This window comes from Saccostrea cucullata, unplaced genomic scaffold, assembly GCF_032062105.1.
Source record: "Saccostrea cucullata isolate Sc308-1 unplaced genomic scaffold, CSIRO_AGI_Scuc_v1 ctg1373, whole genome shotgun sequence".
Classification (NCBI taxonomy): Eukaryota; Metazoa; Mollusca; class Bivalvia; order Ostreida; family Ostreidae; genus Saccostrea; species Saccostrea cuccullata.
This window is the reverse complement of record NW_026918630.1, coordinates 62,683-90,327: the sequence shown is the minus strand read 5'-3', so window position 1 is coordinate 90,327 and position 27,645 is coordinate 62,683. Positions and strand designations below refer to the sequence as shown.

General features: G+C 32.8%; 1 protein-coding gene across 1 annotated transcript; it reads left to right on the top strand.

The window, feature by feature from the left end:
• Nucleotides 1–22: 22 nt before the first annotated feature.
• On the top strand, nt 23–27,645 carry LOC134268896 (von Willebrand factor D and EGF domain-containing protein-like). The gene is made up of 8 exons (XM_062751137.1): nt 23–138; nt 672–827; nt 13,355–13,538; nt 13,771–13,955; nt 16,969–17,223; nt 17,693–17,792; nt 25,948–26,047; nt 27,262–27,645. Exons 1-8 carry the CDS (start codon nt 31–33, stop codon nt 27,479–27,481), a joined length of 1,308 nt encoding a protein of 435 aa, XP_062607121.1. The 5' UTR covers nt 23–30; the 3' UTR covers nt 27,482–27,645.

The following is a 27,645-nucleotide window of genomic DNA, read 5'->3' as shown; positions in this document are numbered from 1 at the left end:
GAAAATAGATACAAACGTAACATCAACGGTATGAGTTCTGTTCATAAGATCTTCAGAAGGAGTGCAGATCCCGATGACGTCACTGATACTCCACCGCTTACGTATGATTCTGAATTTGATCCGAACTTTGTTCCACCGGTAATTTATATATAATTCATATGTATAATTATATATAAAATAATTCATATGCATATTGCAAACCCGTTTCAAATTTTGCATATTTTATATTACAAATATACATGTAAAACATATAATTTCCAAGGTGTTGCGATACTTTTAAGTAACATATTTATAATTTATTGAATGTATTTTATGCAATGTTCATCGAATTTATAACATTGGAATATCAACGGAAATTATATTGATTTTAGACTTACGTTCCAATTAAGTTCATACATCTTTAATTTCCTCTTATGTTCCAAACATGTTCACTCATCTTTAATTTCCTTTTTATTATAATATGTAGAGTTTTATTGTAATCAGGAAGATCAAAGCCCAATTTTTGCTGTCAAAGAGAATAAATGGACAAGCACAATCTCAGTTTATACTTTGGAAAATATGCAATAAATTTTATTTCATTTATGAGTAAAAAGTTCTCTGAAATCATTTTTATGAATAAGAATGCAAATTTTTGTTCTTTTTTAAATTCATATTTTCTTTTTCTTATTAAGACTCCAACTTGGCATAATGGATGGACTGAACAGTCTGCTCGAGTGGTCTGCGAGAAAGCAATACTGAATGATCCAGCCAAAATAGAATGTCAAAAGCACATTTCAATGGACAACAAATCCAGTATTGCCATTGAAGAATGTATTCTTGATATAAGGGTAATTGTATTTATCTATATATATACTCTAAAATGTTCTAATACCCATCTTGCTTACATTGCATTTGACCACATTACATTTTCTGTGATCATATGTGGCCAATTCAATTGGATTAAATTCAATTAATGAGGCAATATACTATTTTCTCAACAGATTCCTGATTTTTTTATATTTTTTAAATTGTATCAGACATTTACTTTTTAAAAAATGTAATTCAACGTGTTTTTCATTACCCAAAGTTTTAGTAGTATAATGTAAGATTTTTTTTTTCAAAGTACGTTGTTTATATTTAATATTATATTATTTTGACTGCTTTCAGAATAAATTACATAAATATAAACCTTCCATGAAGTCGATTCATAGATATATCGACTTCACAGAAGAGCATATCGACAGAGCACGGAGAACGAGTTGATATATTTTTTAACTCAGACTAATATAAAAATAAGCTGTTTATCCTTATTGTGTTTCTTTATAACTGATAGAGTAATTTAGGAATTATAATTTTAGAGATTACATTTGTTTTATTTGACATTCGTATAAAACAAGATTGTTATTCAAGGCATTGTTACACGCAACCAATTATTACGGATATCATACACAGTAATTATAACAAGAGGCCCATGGGCCACATCGCTTATCTGAGTAACTTTGGCCATTCTGTTATTTAACAGATTCTCCCCTTTGTCATACATATTTTGAACTGCCCAGTCCCAAAGGATCATTTGTTCGAATCACCCATTGTCTGTCCGTCCCTTTGCACTTTCCACATTTTCAGCTTCTTCTCAAGAGCCATTGGGCCAATTTTACAAAACGTTTGGTACAAAGCATTCTTAGGAAAATGGGAGTTTAAATTGTGAAAATGAAAGGTTAAGTCCCCTTCAAAGGGGAAATAATCAAGGTGGTTCTACATAAGTTTCAGCTTTTCTTTAGAAGAAGATTTTAAAGAGTTTTCCTATATATTTCTATATAATTCTTGGATTCCCTATTGTGGCCCTGTTCTACCCCCGGGGTCATGATTCGAACAATTGAGAATATACACTATCCCAGGATCCACATAATTTCAATTTTTTTGGCCCAGTGGTACTTGAGAAGATTTTAAAACGGTATTTCCTATATATTCTTTGTAAAATTTGTTCGCTGTATAATAATAATATAAAAATTTGTTCAATGTAAAACTTGGACTCCCTTTTGTGGCCATAGCCTACAAGTGGTAGTCATGATTTGAAAAAAATCAGAATCTACATTACCCTTACATGCTTCCACTTAAGTTTCAATTTTTCTGGCCCATCTTTCTTGAAAAGAAGATTCTTAATGACCCAATCCTGTTTTTGTATTTTCTTGATTATTTCCCCTTTGAAGGGGACTTAACCTTTCATTTTCACAATTTAAACTCCCATTTTCCTAAGAATGCTTTGTACCAAACGTTTTGTAAAATTGGCCCAATGGCTCTTGAGAAGAAGCTGAAAATGTGGAAAGTGCAAAGGGACGGACAGACAATGGGTGATCAGAGAAGCTCACTTGAGCTTTCAGCTCAGGTTCAGCTCAGGTGAGCTAAAAAGGAGTAAAATCATTTTTTCAACGAAACATCAAGTTATTATTAGCTCTTAGTATTGAGAAGTCAGCACTTTTGTTATTTAAGTACAGGTCCACGTAAGAATCAGGCAGCCTATATAAAAAAGGTGATACACGAGGTTATCAGAAATTAATGATTTTTCACTCACAGATTTTCCTCGGGGTATAACCCATGTATGCGGAAGGAAAAATAATTTGGGTCATTGTTACTATGGAAACCTGGACAAAGAAATTTCCTTAGCAACAGGCCAATTTTTCTTTATAGATTGCTGAAATTTCACCCATTTTGAAGGCTTTGTACAAAAAATTTTAAAAGGTAATTCTTTTTCTTCCTTAGTGTCACTAGAAAGATAAACTCTTGAAGTGCTCTGACAATGTAATAAAAAGAAATCATCTTTTCTAATATATTTACTACAGGTACAGCTAAAGATACATGTTTCCCGTTTTTTGCTGATTCAGCATTTTGCTTGATTTTAGCAAAAATCAAGTCGATATTATTCGTTTCACCATCTTAGTACAATTGTTTCATCTATTTCCTGTAAAACTAAAGGAAAGGCTTTCTTAAAATTTAAAATAAAAAGTTTTGCAAATTTGAAATTTACTATCTGTTGCTGGGCAACAAAAATGGATGGTTTGATAAATTAAGAATGGTGAAAGTCTAAAGCATTGGTAGAAAAATCATATAAATTGTCATCATTGAGTACCAAAAACAATTTTTAAGATAATAAAATATAAAATATTCTTCCTTGTGTACCTATGAATAATTTACAATAAGTTATCTCCATGGCAACAGTAAATTTTCCTTAGCAACGAAGCCTTGAAAGTTATTTTAGAACATATTCATTAAAATTTTAACAAATTATCTGATTCTTACAATTGAATTGCTTTTGTCCAGGTTCGGCATTGTCAAAGCAGGTTTTTAAAAGAATTTTGATATCCATGGCAACAGTAAATTTTCCTTAGCAACGAAGCGTTAAAAGTTTTTTTAAGAACATATTGATTAAAGTTTTAAGATATTATCTGATTCTTATAGTTGAACTGCTATTGACCAGGTTTCGGCATTGTCAAACTAGGTTTTTAAAAGAATTTTTAAGTTATTTTTTCCCAAGCAACAGAATTACAAACATTATAAGCAACAAATACATCTTATACTGTAAACGTATTACATTTAGCGGTGTATTCTTTTTGGCGATTTTGGCGGGAAGCAGAGTCCGCTAATTCAATTACATCACTAAATGTCTTGTTTATTAACTTTTATGACTAAAAAGTCAGACAGCGCTAAATCAAATCTACGCTAACTTGTTAAAAATTTAATTTCCGCAAAATATCGTACACGCCAAATGTAATACATTTACAGTAAATAATTAGGATGAAGCAACTTCTCAACAAGAATCTATGCCTTTAAGAATGTTAACTACATGTATTAGATTAAAACATTCTACCCATAGAATTGAAAAGTCATATGCTAGACATATGACTGTGGTATTTTTTCTGCACCCGGATCGATAGATCTGGGGCATATATTGTTTTTGTCCTATCTGTCTGTCTGTTTTTCTGTCTGTCTAGCTGTCTGTGTGTCTGTCTGTCTTTTTGTCTGTTTGTTTTTTTGTCTTCAAACTTTAACCTTCGCCATAACTTTTTAACCATAAAAGATACAATTTCATATTTCGTATACATACTCCATTAATGATGTTCTTTTAAATGACACCAAGGTCAAAAACCTTGTGACCTTGACTGTGATCTATATGCTAAAAATAGTTTTTTCTGCAAACTTAAACCTTCGCCGTGACTTTTGAACCATGAAAGGAAGAGACTTCATAATTAGTATGCATACTCTACTAATTAAGCTCTTTCCAATAATACCAAGGTCAATGACCTTGTGACCTTGACTGTGACCTTTTTTTAAAACCTTCATCATAAGTTTTGAACCATGAGAGATAGAGATTTCGTAGCTGGTATGCATACTCGGATAACTCCACTAATCAAGTTCTTTCAAATGATACCAAGGTCACTGACATTGTGACCTTATTTGTGCCTATATGCTTGAAATAGCTTTTCTCAAACTTGGTTGCCGCCGAGCGCATAGTGTTTATAGTGTTTCACAAACACATCTTGTTCTCTTTCAAAAAATAAATCAATTACCTACTTTTCATTCTAGTGGCATATTGAGACTCGAAAGTCTTCAAATTATATTGCAAATTTCTAAAAATTTTGACCAATATCTGCAACAAAAACTGGATTGTCTAATTTCTGACAAATTTAGAAAATACAGTAATTTCATTAAGAAAAATATATTGACATTTGTTGAGGTCAACTTGTGACAATGCAGACCAGATGAGGTTTTAATGACCAAGGCCAAAGGCCAATGTTAATCAGTTCCTGTACATGTTCTTGTATACAAGTCAAAAACTGTTTTTAAAAATATTAGGATTTTTAGCACACCTCAACGAAGTTGGGGGAGCTTATGTAATACCCTCGGGTTTGGTGTCGGCATCGGCGTCCCGGGTTAAGGTTAAGTTTTTTTGAGCAGTTTTCTTTTTAAGTACTTCTATGCCCTATATTGATTAGATATGCATGGAAGATGTTTCTACTGTGTTTCATTGTAGCAGTCAAATGTTTCAGATGCTGCAATTTCAGCAAAGGAATGACCAGGTTAATGTTTTTGGAGCAGGTTAACATTTTTGGTGTAGTTTGTGGTGTAGGTCTCATTTCCGAGTAACTGTAAGACCTATGTTGACCAAACCTATGTGGATGACACATCTAAGGATGCATACTTCCAGACTTGCTTCGGAGGCTGAATTTGACCTACATATTCCGGTTGAGTGAACAGGTTTAAGTTTTTGGTGCAGGTTTCATTTCAAAGATACTATGAGCCCCTTAATGACCAAACTTGCATGGATGGTACATCTTAGGATGCATACTACTAGACTTGCTTCGGATGCTGAATCTGGCCTATATTTACCGATTAAGTGAACAGATTAAAGTTTTGTGCAGATTTCATTTCAAGGATACTATGAGCTCTATAATGATCAAACTTGCATGGATGGTACATCTTAGGATCAACCTACTAGACTTGCTTCGGATGCTGAATCTGACCTACATTTTCCGGTTGAGTGTACAGGTAAAGTTTTTGGTACAGGATTTCATTTCCAAGTAACTTTGAGTTCTTTAATAACCAAACATGCATGGAATATACATCTAATGGTGCATTCTGCCAACCAGGTTTGGGATGCTGAATTTGACAAATATTTTCTGGATTCGTGAAAAGGTTAGTTTTTTATATAGGTTTCATTTCCAAGTAACACTGAGCTCTATGTTGAGCAAACTTGCAAGGATGATACATCTTAGGATGCACACTAATGGACTTGCTTCTACGAAAGCCCAGAAGGCTCATTCGAGATTCGAGTTTCCAAATACGAGATTCGAAATTCGAGATTCAAAATTCGAAATTCGAGATTCAAAATTCGAGTTTCGAGATTCAAGATCCAAACGAACCAATCAAAAGCGGGTTCAACATTTGATTACTTCCCTTTATTATGTTTTTACTATCAAGAAATAGTTCAATATAATTAGATCAAATGGTTCATTTGATTAAATTACAATGCAAGAAAAAGTGTTATATATATTAGAAGGAAATTTAAATAATTAATGGAATTTTGATCAGCAAAAAATATTTTCATTTATATTATAGATTCTTAAATATTAAATAGATTTCATATATCAGGAGTATATACATTTTTGAATTGTCTACTAAGCGTCATTTTCATGAATTTCTTCTGTTAGGAAAACTACAGGTACTTGTGGGTGGGACCCCCCCCCCCACACACACTCTCTTTATATTCAACCCACAGGGGCCGGTAACACACTGTTTTTGATTTTACGTAATCACTATATATATATACAAAAAAGGTTTTTTGTATACATATAGTGATTACGTAAAATCAAATACAGTATGTTACAGGCCCCTGTGATTCAACCCAAGGGCTTATTGGAAATTTTTTTCATAAGATATATTTATTTAACTTATTCATCATGTGTACAATAACAAAAAAATGTAAAATCCCCAGAATAATCGCTCAACATCCCCCCAAATACCCACTATACATTATAAGAGAAAGATATGCCACTCCACTCTGTTTACGTTGTATCCCCTCTGGTATTAAATGCATTTATTTTGTTTTAACTTTAAATGTCGATTCACACTGCAGGCGCAGATCCAGAAATTTTTCAAAGGGGGGGGGGGGTTGAAGTATTTTTCAAAAGCGGGGGTTGAAGGCGAAAACAGTTAAAACGTACGTTGTACACATACATATAGTTAAATAACTCAATAGAATATCGATACAGGGTGGAGTATGGTTTTTGAAAGTGGGACGTTGATCAATCTGGGAAAAAGTACTTGTATACATTACCAGAAAGTTTTTGAAAAAGAAAGGAAAATAAATCTCCGAACCTGAAAATCCTATTTTGTAAAGGGGGGTTTTTTATTTTGTTTTTACAACCGAATTTCTTTATATAATACAACATTAGCCTTTCACCTTACATTTCCTATAGTAAAAACACAACGAAAAAATTGGAACTTTCTTATTTCTCTTTCTCTTAAATTGCAAATACAAAGGGGGGGGGGGGGGTTGCAACCCCCGTAACCCCCCCTCTCTGGATCCGCCACTGCACTGTCTCTAAATATACAATATTTCTGTCTTAGTCCATGCTATCGGACTGACTCTGCATCACGTAATAATCCCACATCATTTTCTCCGTAAACAGCATTCTTTCTTGTAAAGTGGGGTAATAAATTGTGTTTTTTTGGTTTTGTTTTGGTTTTTTTTTTTTTTTTTTTGGTTGAGCGATTATTCTGGGGGTTTTACGCCAGCGATTTTTTCGTATTGCAAGGTTACACATAACAGAGAAATAAGCCCTGGGGTTCAATATCAACGGGATGGGGGGGGGGGTGGTCTTGTCCACACGTACCTGTGTTTTTCTAAAAATTAAGACAAGAAACATATATTGACGCAAGCGTCAAAAATCGGCTGCAAACCAATTAATTGTTCCTTTTATGGTCCCTCTAGATCCGCCACTACATTTCTTCTCATTGAGTTGTAGCGGGAAAATTCTTGGCGCATTGTAAAACGTGCATTATCCTCGTCTGCTAAGGGCCAAATCTTGTAATATTCTGTAGCCTGCTAAGTCTTTTAATGAATTAACATTTAAACATATGTTTGAAAATGTTTATATATGTACATATGTACACGTCATTTTAAAATAAATACGTACAACAAATCCCGTTTGAATAGAGAAAGTAAAATTGCGTAATATACATAACGCGGTCTTTGCTTTAGACTACACCCAACACATGTCATAATTTTCTCCGCACCTCAAACATGTCTAAGTTCATAAATAGGATTGGATGAAATATTTACCTCATTCTTCATAAGAATTTTTAACTTTATGTTTATGGTGCGTTCATCTTTAACCTTAAGACGCTCTTTTTAATATACTACTATATTAATATTAAATATCTTTTATTTAAATTGTTTTAACTCCGCAGAAACGCACAGCGACTTCGAACTTTCATGTCATAGAGCCGACCGCCTCTTGGCCGGTAATTAGTTGACGATACAAAAATATATATACTCCTGATATATGTAATCTATTTAATATTTAAGAATCTATAATATAAATTGATATATTTTTTGCTGATCAAAAATCCATTAATTATTTAAATTTACGTCTAATATATATAACACTTTTTCTTGCATTGTAATTTAATCAAATGACCCATTTGATATAATTATATTGAATTATTTCTTGATAGTAAAAACATAATAAAGAGGAGTAATCAAATGTTGAACCCGCTTTTGATTGGTTTGTTTGGATCTTGAATCTCGAAACTCGAATTTTGAATCTCGAATTTCGAATTTTGAATCTCGAATTTCGAATCTCGTATTTGGAAACTCGAATCTCGAATGAGCCTTCTGGGCTTTCGTATGCTTCAGATGCTGAATTCGACATAAATTTTCCAGATAATGGACCTGGTAAATGTTATGGGTGCAGGTCTATTACCAAGAAACTTTAAGGCTTATATAAACCAAACTTGCACAAATGATGCATCAAGGGATTAAAACTCTCAAACTTGCTTCACATGCTGAAATTTAAGTATGTTTCCATGATGAAGAACTAATTTTAAGTTTTTATATAGGTTTATTCCAAAGTTTCAGATTAAAATTGCATAAATTTTGCATTTCTGGATGTACACTCTTTGTTGGTTAATTGTGTGACTTTGCCTAACTTAAATACAACATCCGTTGAGGTGAGCTCTGTAATCTCTGATTACCTATGTTTTTATTTTACATTTTTCGGATTCCTTTTTTTCCTCTCCTTCAAATATGTAAATACCCATGATATACTTAGTAATTTGTTTTGTATTGAGATATAATTATATTTCATTGTCCATTATTTTATACTCTGAATTGATGACGGATTTTCCCGTTATTTCCTGGTCATGACAAAGAGCACACGGTGGATGTGACCAGTCGGCAGGGGATGCTCACTCCTCCATGGCACCTGATCCCACCTCTGATATTTCCGAGGTCCGTGTTTGCTCAATTTTGTATTGTTTTATGGACTTTGATTTTGAATACTGTGCGTTATCTCCTTATTCTTCTTTAATGGGGTAAATAACAGTACATATCATTATATCATTATGTAAGGAATTAATGTAATAGCTACCAAAATTATACTAAATAGCCTGGGTTGGAACAGTTCACGCTTTATAAACCGCAAAGCTGTTAATAAAAAGGTGTTATCTGTTCCAATCCAGGTTTTAAACAGTATACCTTGGACAGCTATTAAATTCATTCCTTGTAAACAATTTTTTTCATCCAATCAAATGACATTTTACAGCCAGAATAAATTTATACAAGATAACTTTATCTCGATAAAGAAATACTAACTAGCTTAAGTTATTATTTATTTGTAATATCTAAAAAATAATTTCGGTATCAGGATTGTAATGAAAAAAATAAAAGAAATACATGTATAATGAAAATAGTGATGGTGTTTTTTCATGAGATAAACAATAAATGTTGTACTCAAAGCTTGCTTTATTACTCCCAGTTGGTTCAATACGCAAGAGACGGTCTAATGAACCATATCTAAAAAGAAAGCAAGCTACTAATAAACAAGTTGATAAAATAAGAATGTCAACAGTCTTGCTTATTAAAAGTCCTCTTTCGCAAGTTTTAAGATTTTTAAAAGATGCAATTATTTTTTTTTTCCACGAAATCATAAGTTAATCTCTACTTGGAAGAAGATGTGACAATTCATCCAAACAAATTTGAATTAACATTACCCAAGGATATTTATTGGCAAGTTTGTTAAAATTGGTCCAGTTTAGAACGACAAACAGTGACAATGACAACGACGTCAGACAGTGCACAAATTATGATCAGAAAAGATCATCCAAAGATTTGTCATTACAAAATTACATCACCAAGACAAAATTGTTTAAAAAAAATTAGCAAATGACCTTGAACTAACCAAACTGACCTGGGGTCAAGATCTTATATGTGAGTCAACAAAGCTATCACTGTATCAGGTAGGAAAATCCAGAGATTATTTTCTCTGTTACAAAGTTTTTGACCGGTCAAGTGACCTTGAACATGCTGGCATGACCTTGTGTCAAAGGCATTGCACCCCTTTGGATCATAAGCAATCTCTAAACAAAGCATGAGCTTCCAGTGTTTTTCAATATCAAAGTTATAGGAAGGACACAAAGTAAAGAGATTTCTAAATAACACACATTCCCCTCCCCCAACCCCCAGACACAAACTTTTTTTATGCGGGATATTTAGATATTTGTTAAAGTTTAAAAAAGTAAAATAACCAGTTAGTCTGCGCAAATTCAGTTTCACTGCAAAAGTGTTATATACATATTTTTAAAATTTTTATTTCTTAAGTGCAATATATGACCTTTTTTGACTTGTTGTTTAGGAAAATTTTTGGTTGCCATGGTAATGAAAAAATATTAATATTATTAGGTTACGCAGAAAAATAGCGTGTTTTATATACTTTTAAAATTTGATTGGTATTCAATGATTACAACTGAAAAAAAGATTAGATTGACTTTCGAATTCGGCTTACTTGTGCCCATATTATACAGATTTTGTCCGAAACATATTAACCTCAGCTTTCAGCCTCGGTCAATCAATTCCTCACAAGGTCTGCATTGTCAAAAGAACAGGGGTAATACTCTTCAAAATCATATATATCTTTTTTATAACCAGATTGCTGTACGTATTATTTAAACTTGTAGAAAATTAGACTGCGCAGTTTTGTTGCAGATATTAATTATATTGGTAATGATACAATACAAAATTTTCAGGAATTGGCAAAATTTCTACGGCTCAAGAGTCTCAGTGACTTGCTGCCACTAGCATGAAAAGTAGGTCATTGATTAACCATTTGAGAGTGATGAAAAATAAATACTACAGACATACACTGTAAGTCAAGAAATTTTTCATTTCAATAAGTATATTGTAGAATGTTTTTTGCCTAGTTAACATCCAAAAAGACATAGCTTTATGTTGAAGAATCGCTACATACTGATTCTGTTTTAAAGTATTTGTTGCTATGTGGATATATTAACTTAAAATATTTTTAAGACCTGGTTTGACAATGCTGATCCCGAGCAATAGCAGTTCAACTCTAAAAATGAAATGTCTTAAAAAATCTTTTAACAACATCGATAAATATGTACTAAAAATAACTTACAATGCTTTGTTGCTAAGGAAAATTTACTGTTGCCATGGAGATAACTTATTGTAAATTAGTCATAGGAAGAATATTTTATATTTTATTATCTTAAAAATTGTTTTTGGTACTCAATGATGACAATTTATATGATTTTTCTACCAATGTTTTAGATTTTCACCATTCTTAATTCATCAAACCATCCATTTTTGTTGCCTAGGAACAGATAGTAAATTTCAAATTTGCAAAACTTTTTATTTTAAATTTTAAGAAAGCCTTTCCTGTAGTTTTACAGGAAACAGACGAAACAATTGTACTAAGATGGTGAAACGAATAATATCGACTTGATTTTTGCTAAAATCAAGCAAAATGCTGAATCAGCAAAAAACGGGAAACATGTATCTTTAGCTGTACCTGTAGTAAATATATTAGAAAAGATAATTTCTTTTTATTACATTGTCAGAGCACTTTTTTGTACAAAGCCTTCAAAATGGGTGAAATTTCAGCAATCTATAAAGGAAAATTGGCCTGTTGCTAAGGAAATTTCTTTGTCCAGGTTTCCATAGTAAGAATGACCCAAATTATTTTTCCTTCCGCATACATGGGTTATACCCCGAGGAAAATCTGTGAGTGAAAAATCATTCATTTCTGAGAACCTCATGTATCACGTCCTGCCTGATTCTTACGTGGACCTGTACTTAAGAGAAGATTATTTCTAATTTTTAGATACATCAAGTCTTTAATTATGCTTTTTTAGAATCTAATAAAAGCAACACAAGTCTATATGCTGTTATATACTTGATCATGTGATCAAGTTTGAACCAATCAGACAGCTTATTATAATAGAGAAAAATAATGTACGTGTATATTTTGATTTAATACACACATGTGGAACCGATATATTTGTGCCCAATATGTTTCAAAACTTTGTAAGATTATGGTCGAATTTAATTAATTTTAGAAATCAGCTACTTTACAAACACGTATAAGTTTAAGGAATGACTGTCTATTTTTTTTTTTTTTTTTTTTTTTGTTTCTTGATCTGCATGATCAGTCGAGTGGCTTGTGCGATAATTTGTGTAAACGCCAAACGCATTAAATTACCACTCAAGCCAATCCATTGATCATCGTCCTGAAACTTAAGAATCTGACAGTTATTCTTTATATTTATGTCTCTATTTGTCCCGCTCGCCACGTGATTTTTTAACCGCGCCTGTCGATGGACAGTAGATTTATGTAAAGTTGAAGTATTATTTCAATTTGTAATTTTGTCTCGGACAAAGATATTTGAAATGTTAATTTATCCCATGTTTAACCCTTTATCCTGTTGATATAGCTCATGTGATATCGTTTTCGTATCACACAGTTGTGACGTCACAATGGGTTTTGCGTTATAGTGATGAAGTAAGATGAAGTGGAGTCCTATATAAAAACAGTGTTAAGCATTATTTGTGGTTTAAAAAACATGGGATAAAAAGAATCTCACATGATTTGTAGTTAGATATGATTTTTATCCAACTCGTTGTGTGTTTTATCCCCTCGCCAAGGCTCGGGGATAAAAAACACACAACTCGTTGGATAAAAATCATATCCAACTACAAATCATGTGAGATCCTATATATATTCGTCCATGTATAACTTCAAATGTAATAAAATACGAAGATATCAACAAAGCAGACTATTTGTCATTTCCCTCTACCTATTTTATTAGGTTTGAGGGAAACTTATAAAAAGTTCATTAAAAAAAATTGATAAATAATTTTATTCAAATTGAATTTTAAAAAGTTGGCTTCAACTCCGGATATTATATTTCGTTTTTCATGATCATAAATATTTAGTACTTAAGTGGTTGTATCATAAACTTTTGTTTCTTCGTCATCTTCATCGCGCTTAGATAATGGATCACATTTTGTTACACTTACCATAGAACATCATCTTTTGAATTATCGACTGTATATGCAAATATCATCTTCACCAACAAAATCTATAAAATATGAAACATCTTCAATCTTAACTGAATTGGGGTTTTTTGTTTGTTTGATTGTTTTAGTTTATTCATCTTTTTTTTTTCATTTCGATATAACAAAACCACGTATATATAAACAAGCTTTTTGACCATTGGATATATGGTGAGTAGATATAGATATATATCTCACTGACCGTAATAATGTCCAAGTAAAAATACATTTGTTTACATCATGTAGGATGCTGGAACTACAGAATTCCTCAGTCATACTATAGAATCACTTAAAGAATCATGTTTTGAGGAGGTCAAGAGATACGAAGTCTTTTACGAGACCAGTAGTAAGGAAGAACCGTCAGTTGTAGAAATTATTGGTAAACTTGCTTGTCCGAATAACTGCTCGGCTAATGGGGTTTGCAATGAAGGTAAATGATTTTTTTCATTGTTGTGGTATGATTTTATTGCTAAAGAATCGCATGCGAATAAATACAAAAACCAAATAATAGTATATGAATTAATTTTTTTAATAATTAAATTGAAATAAAGATCAAGTAGGTAATTTAGATTGTATATTTGTTAGAATATATTACAGCATAATGGGAAATGATTTATAGGTTAACCGACTTATGTAGTAAATTTATTGCATATACACTGTAGGTGTCTGTACATGTGATGATTTGTTTGTGGATGTTGACTGTTCACATGAAAAAGCATCTCCTCCCGTTAATACCACCTTACCGGAAAATGGCTTGTGCAAAACATCCGAAAGACCATGTGCAAAGACGAACATATATGGCCATTTTTTGTCGGAAACAGTCTACGTAAAATTAAAGTATTTTTTGGTATGTATTATGTGTAATGTTATGTATTAAACAATTTTATCGATTTAAAAATCAAACAAATGGACATCAATGGAAAAGTAAAAATGACAAAGCCCAACAAAAATTATCAATGCTTTTTTCGATGACTGTCGGTGTATATTTCCTTCCGCAACAAAGTATGACTCAGTAAGTCATATCATACATTATCTCATTCCAAGATTTTTAGGTCACTTAAGTCACCCAGACAGATAAATAAAAGGTAAATAAAAATGAGATGAAAAATACATTAAGTTATCTTTCTACATTTCAAAGACAAGCACAGACCAATATACATGTGTGAAAGGACTTGTATATTTATGTTAAATTTGCATGGTGATTTTGACTAATGGGCAAGTAAATGGATCTTTAAGGTTTGTTAATAAATACGTTGGTAATTGTTTCATTAATCCTTGATTATCCTATTTCTATTGTTTTGGTCAATGTATGCTTTATATATCAGTTTACTTTGGCTTATATATATTTCTATGAATTCTTTATCACTGCTCTGTGTTAGTTTTCTGGTAAATCCTGTTTTTTTTTTTACATCCTTTATGATAAAGAAAACAAGGGGTTTTGAAATCAACTTTTCTTTGAAGTCTTTGAAGTCTCTAAAGACCTACGTTTTCCATACAAAATGTTTAGAATATTTCATATAAGATAAAAAAAAGATTGAATACTTTGCTTCTGCTGAATAAGGAATTGATGATTCTAGTAGTCTATAAATATACATAATATAAAATTGGCGAAGAAGTCGATAAAACATTGTCACCAACCGTCTCTAATGAAGAAATCATTTCGAAAAATTTTTATTCAACTTAATGACCTTTTCAATAAATACAACCTATCATTGAGTCAAATGCTGACTGACTATTTATAATAATTGTAAGGACATAATCTATAAACTGACTTTTCTGACCTTTTTTGTTTTTCCTAATCAAGACAAGGAGCACACGGAATGTGACCGGTCGGCAGGGGATGCTCTCTCCTTCAAAGCACCTCTGATATTTTTGACGTTTCATTTTTTGTTCCGACTTGTATTGTTGAAATGGACACTATATTATCGATCGTTTTCTCAATATTTTATATGAAAAAAAAAACGATTTCAACGGATTTGATTTCATCAATGTTTATATGTATAGCATACTTTAGCGTATCGAATCAAATGGAAGGCATATAAACCCCATTTGAAGGTGATAAGTGTATTTTACTACCTAACTAAGGAAAGTTGAAGATTGAAAAGTGAAAGGTCATCATGGTTATCATTAATTGTTGTTTACTAGTAAAAATAAACTCTATAAACGATGACAGAGTCTGGGGTTATTAAGTCTGTATTTTAATGATTCGCTTGTGTGTTTATGTGTATTTCAAGAGATTTAAACATTTAACAAACCCTAAACAGGGAAAATAAATGTTGAAGGCCTTAATGTATGTTACTGATTTTTATTGTTCTATGAACATGTTTGCATCTTACTCACATTCATTGATTAGGAAATGATAACATTACCGGTTAACAATGTTCGCTCCTCAGCTTTTCACCAGATTTTTGTCTTTAAGTAGTTAACGTTAAAAAATTCTACATAATGTTTTAGTTCTTACAATAAATTTGGATTTTATAATGGTAATTCAACTACACTTAATTAAAACCCCATGATTAAATATTCCGTATCATAAACACGTGGCTAGTAACTATATTTTGTGGCAGAAGAATTTTTTAGAAGAAAACGATCGATCAATTTTTCCTCTTTCGAAGTATTCAGTATTGTTAAATTAGGATTCTTGATTTTTACATGCAGCCTGTACAATGAACAATTTTGTGCAGCAAAATGTTCTATGGTCCTAAATTGTAACTTAAACTAACTTTGAATTTGGCATATCAAAAAAAAAGAACAAGAGGCCCATGGGCCACATCGCTCACCCGAGAAGCTCTGACCATTCCAATCTTTACCAGATTTCCCCCTTGTAATACATGTTATGACCACTCCCTACCCCACTGATCATAATTTAGACAATTTGAAATCTACATTACCATACGATGCTTTGATTCCTCATTGTAAAACTTTGATTCCCCACTGTGGCCCCACCCTACCCCCGGGGGTCATGATGAGAACAATTTAGAATCTACACTACCCCAGGATGCTTCCACATAAGTTTCAGCTTTTCTGGCCCAGTGGTTCTTGAGAAGAAGATTTTAAAAGATTTTTCCTATATTAAGTTCTATGTAAAACTTCGATTCCCCATTGTGGCCCCGCCCAACCCCAGGGGGTCATGATTTGAAAAATTTAGAATGTACACTACCGAAAGATGCTTCCATATAAGTTTAAGCTTTTTTGGCCCAGTGGTTTTTGAGATGAAGATTTTCAAAGATTTTTCCCATATATTTCTATGTTAAACTTTGATTCCCCATTGTGGCCCCGACCAACCCCCGGGGGTCATGATTTGAACAATTTAGAATCTGCACTACCCCAGGATGTTTCCACATAAGTTTCAGCATTTCTGGCCCAAAGGTTCTTGAGAAGAAGATTTTTAAAGATTTTTCCTATATATTTTTATGTAAAACTTCGATTCCCCATTGTGGCCCCGCCCAACCCCCAGGGGTCATGATTTTAACAATTTAGAATTTACACTACCCCAGGATGCTTTCACATAAGTTTCAGCTTTTCTGGCCCAGTGGTTCTCGAGAAGAAGATTTTGTAATGACCCCACCCTATTTTTGTCTTTTCTTGATTATCTCCCCTTGTGAGTGTCTTGGCCCTTTCATTTTAACAATTTAAATTCCCCTTCACCCAAGGATGCTTTGTACTAAGTTTGGTCAAAATTGGCCCAGTGGTTCTTGAGAAGAAGTCAAAAATGTGAAAAGTTTACAGACGGACAGACAGACAGACAGACGGACGGACGGACGACGGACAAAATGTGATCAGAAAAGCTCACTTGAGCCTTCGGCTCAGGTGAGCTAAAAACTAAACATTTATTAATTAAATTTTTAACTCTTCTATAGATAACTAATATTGATGAGGTGGTCATGCTGTCTACGCACACAACGATAGCCACGTACATAGGACCTACTGTTATACAGGCAGTCTTTCCAAGTAGCTTGAGAAGAAAACGATCCCCAACCGAAATTGTATATGGGAATGGTTTTGATATCAGTCTGTCATATGACGATGTCAACTACGGCGAATCTATGTCATTAGTCATATACAATGACGAATGTTACAGCTGTAATGCAAAAGTACTCGAATGCAATATGACGGTAATTAAATCATAATAATGATGATTTTTTTGTTTGTTAGAAGGTAATTGTATGTAAAGGACATACGCAACGTACCTTATCTCCTGAGAGTTTTTATTTAAGTACTATTAGATATTTGTAAATAAAAAAAAATAAGCGTGTATTTCTAGAGGTTTTTGAAAGATAATAAATTGATGAAAATTCTTGAATAATATTACGAAAAATATATAAAAATCACTTAGCTTGTATTATAGATATTTTTCATCAAAAATTGTTTAAGAAGAACTGTACTGCACAATATATGGACATTAAAAGAGTAGCACACAAGTCTTTCAGGTATTGGAACTCTTCATCTTCAAGGAGAAAGGCAATAAAGTTCAATCTTCATTGCGTATGTCCTAAAAATATTCAAATGCATATGTATTGCTAAATCATTTATGTTAGTTTCAATATTAAATAAAACAAATTATTTCACGATTTCTACTTTTAGAGGCCCTGTCCAGAAACCACCACTTCGGAGCAAACAACAAGTAACCGATTATCTACTTTTCCACATGATGCAAAAACAAAGAACAAAGAGACCCTCGGAGGTAATTTTTTGGTTTATTTTCTATTCTCTGTGTTCTTCTCTAGTTTTATCATACAAGTTTTCGCCAAGAAAATGTTGATGCATTCTTGAGAACGCTTTGAGAGTAAAGGCTTCTTATGCCCTGTAGTAAGCGGTTACTTCTGGCACATAGCATATTGTTGCAATGAGGGAAATTTTCGTATTGATATCTTAAAGTTAAAATATTTGTGTTTATGATTTGATTAATGGTTCCATTGTTACTTAAATAGCTCTTCTATTTAAAAAAAATGTATAAATCCGGCAAAACTGTTGTTTATGAATTTATCTCTGATTAAGAAGTAGATGCTTATTTTTTATTTACAAAACCAAGGGATAAATTATTTTTAGAGAGCAGTCTTATTCCATCGTATTATATATTCAAAAACTTTAAATGAATTTCTATCTCTTCTATTTTTTTTTTTACAATTATTTTCCAGTTTATAGTGGTCTACTAGACTTGGTAAATCAATATTACCGTTCTGAAAATGAACCGAAATTTATCCAAAAAATTATTTCATGGGGAAAATATTACATTTTGACTCATTTTGACTCTTTATAAGGTAAGCTGTATTCAAGATAAACAATTCAAAATAAAGTTAACAAATTTCCTACATCGAAAAAACTTCCGAAAAATGAAACGTCCGGATATTTGGAGTCTAAATATCTTGAAGGTCCACTCTATCTAAAGTCTTTTATATAATGTTTGAAATCTTACTAGGAATTTCAATTTATGTGTTGACAATCATCAGAACATGTTTACCAAGCTTTCAATTCAGGTCAAGTATTATTAATAGTATTTTTATGAAAATTCATAAATTATTCATTATTGTCAGACTCTGGAGCAATTTGATTGACATTCTGAGGTCTATTAAATTTTTTCCCACCAATTTCCATCACTAATCGTTGTTTAAACTTACCTGTATGACAAGTGGATCATTTATTGTAATTCTCTTATCTCCCTTGTTGCGTGACGTCATAAGAGACAGCGTGAAATAGGAAGCGCATGTTATATTACAATTTAGGCTACGGTTTGATTAATTATAAAAATGTTTCACAAATTTCTTAGTTTTATTTCAAAATTTAAATTGCCTTTTTTATTTCGTCAGTTTAGGTATTTATAGACGCAATACTGTTTGGAGGGATAGGTTTTTTGGATTCTCGTTACAGTACTCAACAAGATCACAAGCATCTGACGATTGGTTCATGTACTTTGCCCCTTCCCTCCTCCTGAAAACAAAACTAAGCAAAATATACATGAATTCCTTGTCCGTCATACCAATACTTCGATATTTCATATCTTCCGCTTTTGTCAAGTTTTAGAGATTGGCCCTTTACATTAGAGCATGCACTCGGTATATACATGACTGTACATTACGCGGCGCCAAGTCAAAAGTACCTATGTATTTCGGTGTAGACCTCTAACATGCAGGAGTAATAAAAAAAATACTAGTAATTTTCAAATACCGTGAAGGAACAATCTCTCCAACTTGACTGACAAAAAACGGAAGGTGTGGTATAAAAGACAAATAATTGATTATCTGCCAAGTTATCGATCGTGTCTAAAAAGAAAATCTCTGTGGGGATTGGGGTATCTCCGGAACCCCCCCCCCCTCCCCCCTCTAGATTCGCGCATGATATCTGCCTCAGAAAATACTTACTCAAGAATGCGTTCATTTATTTTCTCCCTCGTTTCACTCCTCCGCAAATAAATATTTTCTTGACTAATTTATTGAAAAACAAAGAAAAGGAATATACTGTAGGATTGTTGCGTTCGTTACAAATCGCATTTTTATTCAAAACATATAAAACAAACTCATAAATTTTACAAGATAAACAATGCAAGGGCTGGGAGGGCAGGGTAAGCCAAAGACACAAAACAACCTGCGATTCTTTGTAATGAACGTCGCATTAATCAAACATTCCCCGGTAAAAGTATTTATAGTGAGCGCTAAATCGCTCGTGCATGAAAAACCAGTTTCTTTAGATACGAAGTTTCACGGAGAATACCGAAGTAAAACCGTAAAGAAATAAATTTATTTTCTCCATCGTATCACTCCTCCGCAAATAAATATTTTCTTGACTAATTTATTGAAAAACAAAGAAAAAGAATATACTGTAGGATTGTAGCGTTCGTTACAAATCGCATTAAACAAAGGACAGTAGTTGCAATAAAGTAATTTTATAATCCAAGATTCATTGAAACCAATATTTTATGATGAAGATTGTCTTTTATATAATCGTCCTTGGCTTTATCCGTGACCCACCGACCATGTATTTTAAGCAATCCATCAGACACATTAAATTATTAACAGCGGCTGTAACTCCGCCGAGCCACGTAAACTGTGTACAGCATATTTAGAACTGTCAAGTCCAATTTCATTTAAAGAAGACAACAATATTTCCCTAGTTCTTGTATATGATAGAGGTTTGGATTTATTTGAAGCTTTGTATTTATTGAGAGATTTTACAAAATTTACAGCTGTAAACATGTAATCATTGGAAGACTTATCCATATCTAACATGTCGATTTTTTTTTAACCAAAACACAGGGCACAAATTATCGTTTCTAGTTTTTTGCGATTATCACCGAATTTCCTCTCCTGTAGATATCCGTTTTGCTTCTGGGAATATTAATTTCGATGTGAGCACTTTTCCATTTGATATCACATAATCGAATATTTGATAAGTCACTGAATCTAAAGAAACCAGAAAATCCCAATAAACACATCACAAAGGATCTTAATTTCAGCACATTAGAAGGATCCTTGGAAGAAAAATCCATCAATATACGTAATACCTCTGTATTGATAGATTCTTCTTTGCTGATAGGTTTTGATAACATGCGCCTTCCATCTTCAAGCACTAGTTTCAGGAACTTATCTTCGCATGGATTCAAATTTGAGAAAAATTCATGAGTCCAACTTATACTGTAGAAATACGCTTCAAGAAGCGACGTTGATACCCTCTGTTGCATCAAACCTCCCATAAAAAGAGCGACAGTAGACACTGATGCAGAAAGATGCGTAAATAAATGCTTCGAACACCAGCCTCTGAATTTAGAGAAATATGTGTCGTACATCTTGTTCATTGACTGGGATTTTGAATTTCTCACGAAATGCGGCAAAGACTCCACTATATCTCTAAAATGAAAGATCGACTTTAAACTTGTCAATATTTATCCATTGGCCTTGATAATTCTTCAAAGACTGAAATATATAACAATAAAGCACATTAAAATTCAAACCAAATTTGCACAGTAACCAATAATAGCCACAATATTATGTCACACATGTTTACAAGCAACTTTATCATCAACATCAAAATAGGAGAGCAGTCCTCCATGATTAAAAATCAGTCATCAAAATATACGATTTTCAGAACCAGTATGTTAGATTATAATCTTATGTTAGCATTGCAATCATTCAAATCTAGGAGAGCAGTCCTCCTTATTGGATAGCAGTCATCCAATCATTAAATTTCAGTATCCATGCACATTGTACACTGGTTAGCAGTCAACCTTTGTGTACTAATCTGTCCATATTTTACAATTAAAGCATGCAAATGAACATATAAAATACGTATAGTGTTACAGTGACTTAATTACGAAGCATCCAATCCCAGTGCTATAACATTACTGATTACTTTGTGAACTGCAAATACGCTATTTTTATCAGAACCCGGAAAAAAAATAAAATAGTTTTTTTCATTCTTTCTAATATCTTTATCCTTATTGGATAGCAGTCATCCAATCGTTTAATTTCAGTATCCATGCACATTGTACACTGGTTAGCAGTCAACCTTTGTGTACTAATCTGTCCATGTTTCACAATTAAAGCATGCAAATGAACTTATAAAATATAGTGTTACAATGACTTAATTACGAAGCATCCAATCCCAGTGCTACAAACATTACTGATTAATTTGTAAACTGCAAATACGCTATTTTTATCAGAACCCGAAATGAAAAAAAAAAATAGTTTTTTCATTCTTTCTAATATCTTTATTGGATAGCAGTCATCCAATCATTTAATTTCAGTATCCATTCACATTGTACACTGGTTAGCAGTCAACCTTTGTGTACTTATCTGTTCATATTTCACAATCAAAGCATGCAAATGAACATACAAATATAGTGTTACAATGACTTAATTACGAAGCATCCAGTAGCCGTCCAGTAGCGGTGCTATAACATTACTAATAAATTTGTGAGCTGCAAATACGTTATTTTTATCAGAACCTGAAATGATTTTTTTTAATGCTCATATCTTCCACAAACCACAAGAACTTTCAATTTTTGTCTATCAAAAAAGACCAAAAAGCTGCTGAATTCCATTTCGGAACAATTAAAGCACCATATACACTGAAGACCCGTAATTTAATAAATGTTTTATTGACCTCCCTATCAAATTGATAAATGGGAGGAACAGTCCAATTCAAATCTTGTGACCAGTCGAACGCAAATGCGTCGACGCCGGTTGCTCCAGGGATCAAAATCAAAGAAATTTTTTTTTAACATGCAAAGACATCGCAAGTGTAAGGTCCTCAAACCTTATTGAAAAGTGCAACAATATGATTGCTTATACCCCAATCGACGAAACCTGCTTCTAAGTTTTGCTCTCGTGGAACCCAGCTACAGAAAAAGTGTATATAGTAAAAGCAAATTCCGAATTCATGGTGCTGATCTGCGAAATTCTAACAACTTTTTGATTGTCTGTGTATATATATGTAGTTTCACAAATTTATTTTTCTAAAACACCACCAAAAATTTTCACGAACATTTCAACTGTTTTAAGTTCTCTAAAAGTTGAACTTCGAAATCTCTCTGATTCGTCCCACATAACTTGAAAAACTTTCTTAGTCGAATCTAACATCACTCCACCCAATGCAAAATCACTAGCACCAGTAAAAACAATGCGTTTCGATATGCGATACCATGGGGAAATAACACTGGCGGGAATATATAGGCTATTTCATTTTATTAGCTCACCTGAGCCGAAGGCTCAAGTGAGCTTTTCTGATCAAAATTTGTCCGTTGTCTGTCGTCGTTGTCGTTGTTGTCGTCGTAAACTTTTCACATTTTCATCTTCTTCTCAAGAACCACTGGGCCAATTTCAACCAAACTTGGTACAAAGTATCCTTGGGTGAAGGGGATTCAAGTTTGTTCAAATGAAGGGCCAGGCCCTTTTCCAAGGGGAGATAATTATGAATTAGAGAAAAATTAATGGCATTTTTAAAAAATCTTCTCAAGAACCACTGGGCCAGGAAAGATGAAACTCATGTGGGATCATCCTCAGGTAGTGTATATTCAAGTTTGTTCAAATCATGACCCCTAGAGGTAGGGTGGGGCCAAAATGGCGGATCAAAGTTTTACATAGGAATATATAGGAAAAATCTTTAAAAATCTTCTTCTCAATAACCACTGGGCCAGGAAAGATGAAACTCATTTGGGATCATCCTCAGGTAGTGTAGATTCAAGTTTGTTCAAATCATGACCCCCGGGGGTAGGGTGGGGCCAAAATGGCGGATCAAAGTTTTACATAGGAATGTATAGAAAAAAATCTTTAAAAATCTTCTTCTCAAGAACCACTGGGCCAGGAAAGATGAAACTCATGTGGGATCATCCTCAGGTAGTGTAGATTCAAGTTTCTTCAAATCAGGACCCCTGGGGGTAGGGTGGGGCCAAAATGGCGGATCAAAGTTTTACATAGGAACATATAGGGAAACCTTTTAAAATCTTCTTATCAAGTACTTCAAAGCCAGGCTTCGTTATATTTATAGGGAATCATCCTCAGGTAGTGTAGATTCAAGTTTGTTCAAATCATGACCCCCCCCCCCCCAACCCAGTTTACTTTCAGTTCTGATCTGATCTGTTTTTTCCTAGCCAATTGCTCAGGTGAGCGATGTGGCCCCTGGGCCTCTTGTTTTTATTTTTTAACAAAAACTCTAGCTCACACCTGACAGGAAGTGAAATATTAATATTTCCATCCCAGCATGATGCATTAGCTATAAGCATTGACAATTGTCTAATTGTTATTAGACAACCAGGTCCAAATGCAAACTTAAACGAAATAATACTAAATACGATTGAAGCGAGATCTTCGACAGATTTTTTTTTATCTTGCTATTCAAAGCTTTCTAATTTATGTCGAGGGATACCAATACATGTCGACCAATACAACCGACTTCTAAATTCCACTCGAAACTTTTTCACTGAGCTCCAAACGCTCTTACATGTAGCATCATTAATAAGGAAACCAGCATGCAACAAGTCTTTTTGAATATTCTGTAAAATCAAATTTATACAATTTTGTTTGATAGCAAACCCACCCATCGTCTAAATACATTATAACTCCATATGCTTTTGCTCTCCAATACAATACTAATGGTCTTAATACTTTAGTAAAATATAACCAGCACTGATGAGACCGAAGGGTAGGACTATGAAAACGAAAAAAAACGTTCTGAGTCATTGAAATTCCAAGAAAAAATTAACATGATTATATCTACTTGTTAAATAAAATTTTGATCATTAATAAACCTTTTTCAGCAAAATTGAGACCCTCTGAAGACCCCTCGAATTTGAAATTTCTCTTTAAAAAACATACATTCACTTATCTAAGATCAACAATAAACATAAGCTTTTTACTGTGTTTTATTCAATGGCGCTGAAAAGGTCTTTGGATTAATATAATGGGGGCGGTTCAAATCATTCATTGGCTAACTCTTTTCTCAGCAATTCTAAAATGTACGTTTCAAAAACATGGGGGGGGGGGGCGCTCTGAAATACTGATTTGTTGTTAGACAAAGATACAACTTCAGAATAGGATATAAATTTTTATACTATAACCAAATTTGATAACATTTAAAATATAATTGTCTGGTTTTATACCATTCTTCCAAATTCAACAGATTTTTTTTTTTTTAAACGATCTTAAACTGAAATGATTGAATTTGCATCAAACACTGTCAAAATCAGATTTATAGTCTAATAAATGACTATCAATATCATACTCAACTTCATTCTAATCCTCGCAATCTCTCCTCTATGAGCTGAAACTGCTGTTTAATAAATTGACAGCGTCAATGACATCAAAATCCTGTCCAGAATTGGAGTTTGTCTCTGTACGTAGTTTTTTAGGAACATCTCTATTAGAAGTTGAACCAAAGACACAAAACAACCTGCGATTCTTTGTAACGAACGTCGCATTAATCGAACATTCCCCGGTAAAAGTATTTATAGTGAGCGCTAAATCGCTCGTGCATGAAAAACCAGTTTCTTTAGATACGAAGTTTCACGGAGAATACCGAAGTAAAACCGTAAAGAAATAGATTTACTTCCAGTTGTCCGTTTTCTAGAAAATCTTTATATAAAAATTGTTTCCATTAGATATTTATCCAAACAATAAAACCTCAGTGTTCATGCACGCAAGCAATTATTCCTCAATTTTTTGCCCGCAGTTTTGTTTAATTCCTTCAGCACTTATTTTCTTTTGTGCTGGCGTCTTGACATAGTTAACACAAGAGCATATGAAATCAGAATATACTTAAAATAGTTTTGTTTTCTTTACTTTAAACTAAATCAGGGTGAAATGATTCATGTTAAAATATTTTTAGAATGAAAGCGCAATGTGACAAAGATTTTATGCAAAGCAGGCCTGTATGAAGCAATTAATTTCCGTTTAGGGGGACAACAAAGAAATGTTATTTCGGGAGGGAGAAGGGAGGGGATAAAAATTACCTGTTACGCATAAAAAAGGTTCCAGACAAAGGTTTATTTCCCACAGGTGCTTGGGGACGGGGAAAATTCATACCCTTTGATACTTAAACAGAACGTTCTGTTTTAGTTTCAGAGGGTATGAATTTATAAAAGGCTTACAATCATTAGCCTTCTTTCCCAAACGGGGGAAGCTTAAATTTAGGATTTTTCGGTTGTAATACCTTTAGCTGCAAAACTGTAGCTCTCCGAAAAAATGTATATTGATAGACCTTTTTAAAAGATTTAAAATTAAATGAATATTGTAATTCCTTCTTTTTAACCATTGTTTACAACATATATCATTTACAAGTGTATCTATTTCCTTGGAATTTGTCCTTTAAAGTAAGTCATGAATTCCATATTAAATATTACTTTATTTTAGATATTCTTCTTCCTCTGGGTATCAGTCTGTGTGTCCTTCTTGTCATAAGTATAGCCAGTGTTATACTTTATAGAAAGCTGCGTACATCTGCAAAACCCTGGTAAGATAAAAATTCCATTCTTTCTTCAGCATTTCTGTTTTCATATTATACTGTATTCATAGCAAATATCAATTGATGTGAAAATGCCGTAGTTGATTTTGGTTATGTGGCATTTTAATTTTTTTTCTACTGCCTTATGCAAGAAGAGCACTATAATAACAAATCTCTGAGAGAGACAAAGTTGTATTCTAGATGTCTTAGTATAAAGTTTGTAAATGCAAAAAGAAAAACACACAAATAAACATTTTTGTTTGGGGTTTTTTATGTTCTTTAATGTCCTTTTTGAGAATGTTTTACAATTGAGCAGTGAGGGATCTTTTTTATGCCAGCACGTAATGCGACACGGGATATTGGTTTATATGCTCTCCTCCAAAGAACCGATCTCCACATTTTACAGTGGGATTCGAACCCACGACGTTATTGAGGATAAAGTCCTTACTTTGCGACTCCACAGCAGACACTCTAATCATTGCAACATGCAGTCGACTAAATACTCATTTTTTAAAAATAAATTCTTGTACCTCACACTTATAATAGTCTATTGCAGTTTACAAGATACTTTAAATAGGCTTATTGATTGTTTCAACAAACCACGTTTTAAATAAAACAATGACATCCATTATTTTTTCAATAACTGGCGTATTAGACCTTTGCATTTGAAGAAAATGGAAATATAATAACGGAACTAGAGGGGAAATGTTTGTGCTAAATTTTTAACCAAACACAAAATTGATTCCGATGTCATTTTTCAAAAAGTACATGTTTATTAGTGTTTTTCTGATACAGCTGACCTAAGAAATCAATGTTTACACGTTTTCACATATCTACAAAGTGTTTGCTAAAAAAAGGGTTTTAGTTAAAAATTGAGCAGATTTATTTCTGATGTTAGTATTAACATATTGTTTTTTTATTATTATTTCACAATCAATTGTCATTCATTAAAATCTTATTCCTGTTATAGCGCAACTATATTTTTAATACGGTCTCAAATTCAGGAAAATATTAAGGACTTTTTATTTGACTTTTTTCAAATTGTGTGACATTTTTCTTCAAGATTAACAATTAATACATTTCACATTTCAAAATATTAAAATGCATACTTTTTCTTGCTGTATTTATTACAAAATAGAAAAACTTTTATTATAAATTATTGAGAATATTAACAAATATTACTTTGAATATAATTTTTTTTATCTTATTTTATTATATATTAGCATCGCTTCAATTGTTGCTGGCACTGTGACTAGAAACCAACCCCACATTGAGAATTATGAGACACTAGCACAGGATAATATTCAGTTCCAATCCCCATTATATGATACTCTTACGTCCAAACAGGAGAACATAGGATCAATTTCAGAGTCACTGAAAGAGAAAACTTCAGATGTTCCCGTGGAATATGAGAACACCTTGCCTGGACCGTACTTCAAATAACCTCACAGCATGCATTTTTATGAAACGAAATATTCTAAGCTTTACGTTCATATATCGAAGAATGATTCTTTGAGTTTTGAACCTTTTTCATGATTTGTAGATATACATACAGTAGGATTTGTGTATATAAAATTTAAAAAGTATGTCTTGATAGGAAACTGTTA